Source organism: Nicotiana sylvestris, chromosome 1 (genome assembly GCF_000393655.2).
Source record: "Nicotiana sylvestris chromosome 1, ASM39365v2, whole genome shotgun sequence".
Lineage (NCBI taxonomy): Eukaryota > Viridiplantae > Streptophyta > Magnoliopsida > Solanales > Solanaceae > Nicotiana > Nicotiana sylvestris.
The window spans coordinates 136368161-136374608 of NC_091057.1; the positions used below are offsets into that span (position 1 = coordinate 136368161).

The following is a 6448-nucleotide window of genomic DNA, read 5'->3' on the forward strand; positions in this document are numbered from 1 at the left end:
TCTGACATTACACGTGGCATTAATGTAGCTGTGTTTACCTAATTAAATTACGATGGCCTAGTTCTGTTTTAGACTATTCAAGTATGCATTGAAGATCATGAAAAGGAAAAAAAAACATGCATGCATTGAAGATACAGTCACTGTCATGCATAGATGGTAATACGTCCTCATATTAAGAAACTCTTCCTCATTTGTGCTTACTATCAGATCAGACTTGTCATTCTCATTCTATTCAACGTCCCCAATCCAAATCTCACTAAGAGACATCATAATTACCACAGTCATGATCAAATTTAATCGAAAGTGGGGACGTAGAAAGATTTTTTCTTTTCTGTCGATCAATGTTGATGCTAATGGCAGAGGCAGATGTAATATGGTTTTTCTTGGTTTGGTTGAACCAGTAATATTTCTGATATAAACGTGTCTGAAAAATTATTAAATTTTAAACTCAGAATTATACATATACAATGAGTTTTACAGTGATGACCTCATCAAATTTAAGCTCAAAATTCACCTAGATAATGGATGTCGGACTGCAGGGACGGAAACTTTTGCTTATGATTGTATTGAAAAATCTATTAAATAATTATAAAGCCTTAACCAATAAATTAAAATAAGTTATTGAGTTCAATAATAAATTCAGAATTCATAAAATTTAAATTTTAGTTTTGGACGGCCACCGAATGTAGTAAGAACTACCGACAACAACAGAGGCTAACGTGTCCTAATATTGAATAGTGAATACTCACCATATATTTGGGACCTTTTGAATCATCAGCAGCAACTTCTGGGTTTTGCGCCAGCATTTATGTTTTCTATCTACTACAGTTTCTTTCACTTTTGTCCCCAACTCTATAGTCTATCCTCATCCACTACTTTTTATTTCCCTCTTTCTCCTTCACGTAACTCTTGATATATAGCCTTGTACTTTCATCTTTTTTGTCCATCTTCTATTTCTATTCTATGGCTAACTTCAGCTTCATCCTCGGCATAATTGGTAAGATTCATTATTAAATCTTTAAAAGTACAAAAGGTGGAACTTTAACAATTAATGAAATTTTAAGTTTATTAATTAATATGAAAAAAAGAAATGAATGTTTTTGCCAATAATAAATATAGTGGTAAATGATTTTTAATTTACACCCATGTTTCTGCAGGGAATGTCATCTCCATACTTATGTTTGCTGCCCCAATGTAAGTCTTGGATTTTCCTCGTAGTACTAATTTCGTTGGTTACACTGATCATTAAATAAAATAACTATATTATCTGTTGTATATAATAATCCCACGTTTACGTAGTACGGAGTAGTAGTTTTTTTTTTTCTTCCTACTATTGGAATTAAGTAATATGGTACCCCGTAATATTATTTTTTTAAGAATTCTCAAAACAAAGATTTGCACCCTATAAGAATCCAACTTATAATCAACGCATGTTAATTAAAGATGAAACCTGTGACGATTACAATAATTAAAAGGCATTTGATTACTGTATTTTTCATTGTTTATTCACAATGATCATCAAGTTTGAATTATTAATATTTCAGAAAAACGTTCAAAAGGATAATCAAGAAGAAATCAACAGAGGATTTTAAAGGGATTCCATATATTACAACACTATTGAGCACAAGTTTGTGGACATTTTATGGCTTACTAAAGCCTGGAGGTTTGCTTGTGGTCACAGTCAATGGGACTGGTGCCATATTACACATCGTATATGTCACTCTCTTCCTTATCTATGCCACCAAAACTCTTAAGGTAATGAATACTATTAAATTTTCAATGTTAAAACTCTGGTCTTTATCACCTTTTAACGTCAAAAACTAGCTGATTAATTTGTTTTGAAGGAAATAAAAAGTTGTAAATTTGATGTCGTTTTTGTTTTTCAGATTCAATCCATCAAGCTGGTGGCAATAATAGATATAGCTTTCCTTGGGGCTGTAATAGCAATCACTTTACTAGCTGTGCATGGAAATACTCGGCTCACATTGGTCGGACTTTTAGCTGCTGGTTTGAACGTAGTCATGTATGCATCTCCTTTATCAGCTACGGTAATTTCTTATCCCTTTCTCTTGTTGCAGTTAACTTATTATCAATATAAGGAATTTTATGTGCTATTAATGTATTTTAACCTGTTATAGCATATAACATCTCTTCTTTTCTTTAATTTCTTCCTATTTGTTTTTTTACTGCAATTTAAAATTGTAGTTTTTGTTAATTCAACTGTGTTTGGCGTACAGAGAACTGTGATAAAAATGAAGAGTGTGGAGTACATGCCATTTTTTCTTTCCTTCTTCCAGTTCCTAAATGGAGGGGTATGGGCTGCTTACGCAGTCCTTGTCAAGGATTATTATATTGGAGTAAGTTCTCTTCTTCTTCTTTTCGATTTTCCTTTCTTTGAATTCTCACTTATTTTGATCTAGGTCTGGAAAATATTTGGTGTATCATGAGATATACTAGATGTGAACGAATAAATTTCAATACAATACACACCAAGTAATAGATAAATTTTTGTATATTTTGTATATATATACATTATTTATGCTATATATAAAAATTATACAAATTTTATACACTTTTTCGGCTAGTAAATATAAATAGTTTCTGACAGGGGCTAAACGTGATAATATCCCCTCCTTCTAAGCCACTAACGAGTTGGTTCATTATTATTTCTTTCTCAGCTATGTAATATTTATTGAAATATTATCAAATTTTTGTGTTTTATATTGATTATCATAAAATTCGATTGTTTTCTTCAATGTTCGATTTTAGGTGCCAAATGGGATAGGATTCTTATTGGGCTCGGCCCAACTGATCCTGTATTTCATCTACTACAAGTCAACCCCAACAAAATCCATAGATGAAAAGGAAGAAAAAGAAGGCTCGGCCCATTTAGTGAGAACAGGAATCCAAATGAATGATCTTGATGGAGCCCATGAGAATGACAAAAATAATCGAAATCTTCACAAAGGGAAAAGCCTCCCAAAGCCATCTTTATCTCGTCAGTATAGCGAGAAACTAGTGAAGACTCTCTCTATTAGCTCATCTTCTTTGGGCTCACACAATGAAGATGATATTGAGAAAGGCCTAAAAGAAGCCCACTAAATTTCAGAATTTTAGAATATAGGCCCAAACTTCATTTTTGTATTGTTGGGCCTACATATAAGAAACTTTAAAATCTATAATTATTATTAGTTGAAGCTCTAAATCTAAGCTTCCGTTTTTTTCTTCCCCTTGGTAGTAGGTGTCTTCAAAGAAAGATTATACACAATAAAGTTTGATGTCTGAGGATAAAGTAGTGTATTTTCATAATGTCTACTTACGCGGAGATCTTTCCATCGATAGATCAGAGGGTCCCCTGAACAAATTCTTAAAGATTAGGTTACTACTTGCATCTACAAAAGAGGTTTACTTTGTACTGCTCGGGGTCATATAGATTGGAATTCGGAGCGATAAGACCGAAAGGGTTGATGTGGCCACAGCTACAACTACTGGCGTTTCAAATTAGATTCTAAGGGCGCTACTGAAAGCCTTTTTTAAGGTCCTGTAATAGGGAGGTGTAAGCCTCGAAAGCCTTTGGTACTTTGGTAGGGTCGGACGGCTTTCTTTGCCCTTTTACTTTCTCAATAATAAGCCTTTGACCTTTGTATTCGTTCCCCAAATCTTGTTCAGTTCCATCCAAGCTCGGTTTTGTCTGAATCTTCGTGGAAGAAGAAGAAGCGGTTCACCAGCTACTACATCTGTAGATCCCACCAAATCATTAAACCTGGTGGCTGCTCGCTCTTTGATAAGTGATTCACCTGGAATTTTCCCTAACTAATTTTATTTTTCAGGAACAAGTAGCAAAGACTTCTCATAATATTTTGTCACATATTTTGTACTGCTATAAGATAATGTGTGAATAATCTGGAATTTGTGGCCAAATACTACTAAAATGATACTACTATATTTTTTTTTGGGAAACTTGGTAATCAAAATTTTGCTACCAAGTTCGTGTTTTTATCGTTATTACGTATGTAAATGTTACTCATGAATACAAGTGTAGGCGTGTAAGATGTGCGAAATTAAATTCATAAATTAATTTGGACTATATTTTAAATTCAAGATATATTAGTCCAAATAAATTTATTGGGCTAATATAACTGGATTAATTATATAAGTGCGATATAGATAGAATTAATAATTCAGTCCAAGTTCATTGGGCTACAAGTGATGAGCCAATAGGATTATGCCATGTGTCAAAATAATAAGGCAAGCCAAGTCAAATTAAGAGACCAATGAAACTGCCCCACATGTGCAAGTGACATGTTCTGACAAATCAAATGCGGCTTTTTTCATATTTCAATTTGATTGGTTGGAAGAGTTTGTTCTTATCATAATCTTCTCTCCCACAATTATAAATAAGGGTCTTCATAACTCAGAAAAGATACCACAAGTTATAACAAGAAGCAAGAGAGAGCTTGTGGATCAAACACCGTAAATTTCTCTACAAGTTTCAAGCTTCAAGCAATCAAGTTCAAGTTCAAGCTCAAGAACGAAGAACAAATCATGATTCGAGGAGTACGAGCTCAAATGAAAGTTCGTGCTAGTTGCATTCATGATCATCGTTCGTGGCAATAAATATAGATTCAAGATCAAGCTCAAAGGCCCTTGAATTTATTTACTATTCGAAAGAAGAATCAGAGGGTTCATAGAGATTGTACACTCATATTATTTGAAATAAAATACTACGATTGTTACAATATTTTTCGGTCTTGATTTTATTTTCTCAACGTAATTTATTGTCTATAAATTCTGGCACACCCAGTGGGATAATCTCTACCTCTCATCTCAATTTTTCAATCAGCAATGTTTAAAAACATCAAAATGGCTTCAAGAAAAATCAACTCTAGATCAACATCCACCAAGGCTGCTAACTGCAGGTTCTATGCTGATATGGAAAGCATCCTCGATGCTACCTTTGGAGGCTTCAGACCGGTTACGAGAAGCAAAGCAAGCTCTTTAAGACAATAAGCACTCCAAGTGTCGTCCGCATCAACCCCTATTTTCGGATCTTCATCCTCAAAAAGAGCAAGATCCTCTACGAACGTACCTGAAGGAGAAAGCAATATTGCTGAAAAGATCAAGAAAATTCTAGGTCTTCTTGACCTCTCCAGATCTAAGAACTTTGTTGTGAAGGAAGATGATGATATTTTAAGTGATGGATCTTCCTCACTTACACCCCATACTGTGAGCCAGTCGAGAATCAATATGTGTGACAATCCATGCTATTCCCCATCATCCACACAATCATGCAAGCCATGGTGACAAACACTTCACTTGTGGAAGAGCAGTTGGCAAACTTGACGGAAACAATCACTGGCTTGACCAAGTACATGCAAAATCAAAATGCTAAAATTGACAAGCTAACAGACAGGGTGAGAATCTTGATGGAAGAAGAATCCACCCATGCACCTAGAAAGCTCCCAGAGGTTTCAGAGAGTAATTCTCCCCCAAGACAAGTAGCATCCGCTAAGGCTATCCTTGTCTCATCTGAAGGGTTGATTTTAATCGATCAACTGAAGGAGTTCATTGAAGGAACTATTAATAGCAAGTACGAAGTTGCTACTAAGTCCTCTTTTACACACCCAAAACCATATACTGCGAGTATCGATATGCTGACGATGCCTGCTGGCTATCAACCTCCAAAGTTTCAACAGTTTGACGGAAAAGGCAATCCAAGGCAACACGTGGCACACTTCGTTAAGACATGCAACAACGCTAGGACTTATGGAGATTACCTCGTCAAGAAGTTTGTCCGTTCGCTAAAATAAAATGTTTTTGATTGGTATATAGACCTTGAGGCGGGATCTACTGATAGCTGAGTCAACTAGAGCAAGGGTTCCTCAATCACCTTTATAGCATAAGGAGAACTATAAGCATGGTGGAACTTACAAATACTCGTTAAAAGAATCTATCCAAGGCATGCATTGGGGATTGCACTACATCTTGCAAGGTATCAAGCCTAGCATATTTGAAGAATTTGCAACTCGTGCCTATGACATGGAATTGAGCATGGCTTCCACTGGAAATGAAAGGCTACCCATCTATGAACCTAGCAAAGGGAACGACAAGAAAGAAGTCAGGAAATGGAGCAAGTTCGTACCTAAGTCTAAAAACAAGGAAACTATGAATGTCAACACATTGTCACACCTCCTTTTTCACCTACACCCCCAGAAGGGCGTGAAGGAGTTTTTCCATTTAAAGGACAATCAGAGTGGGATTTAATTATTAATTAATTCAGAGTCGCCACTTGAGAGATTAATGGTGTCCCAAGTCACCGATTGAATCCCGAACCGAGGAAATTTATGACTCTGTTAACAGTCCGCGAACCAAAAATCCGAGTAAGGAATTCTGTTAACCCGGGAGAAGGTGTTAGGCATTCCCATGTTCCGTGGGTCTAGCATGGTCG

General features: G+C 35.5%; 1 protein-coding gene across 1 annotated transcript; it reads left to right on the forward strand.

Annotated features, from left to right (window-relative positions):
* Window positions 1-782: 782 nt before the first annotated feature.
* Window positions 783-3289, forward strand: LOC104242957 (bidirectional sugar transporter SWEET16-like). The gene is made up of 6 exons (XM_009798068.2): window positions 783-997; window positions 1158-1194; window positions 1545-1755; window positions 1887-2048; window positions 2238-2357; window positions 2770-3289. Exons 1-6 carry the CDS (start codon window positions 964-966, stop codon window positions 3100-3102), a joined length of 897 nt encoding a protein of 298 aa, XP_009796370.1. The 5' UTR covers window positions 783-963; the 3' UTR covers window positions 3103-3289.
* The last annotated feature ends 3159 nt before the right edge of the window (window positions 3290-6448 follow it).

What these genes read in the sequence shown, in the direction of transcription:
- LOC104242957 (XM_009798068.2), top strand. Translation starts at nt 964, where the DNA reads ATGGCTAACTTCAGCTTCATCCTCGGCATAATTG. An exon ending in ATGCCACCAAAACTCTTAAG is followed by an intron (nt 1,756 to 1,886) that starts GTAATGAATACT and finishes TTTGTTTTTCAG; the next exon opens with ATTCAATCCATCAAGCTGGT. An exon ending in CATCTCCTTTATCAGCTACG is followed by an intron (nt 2,049 to 2,237) that starts GTAATTTCTTAT and finishes TTTGGCGTACAG; the next exon opens with AGAACTGTGATAAAAATGAA.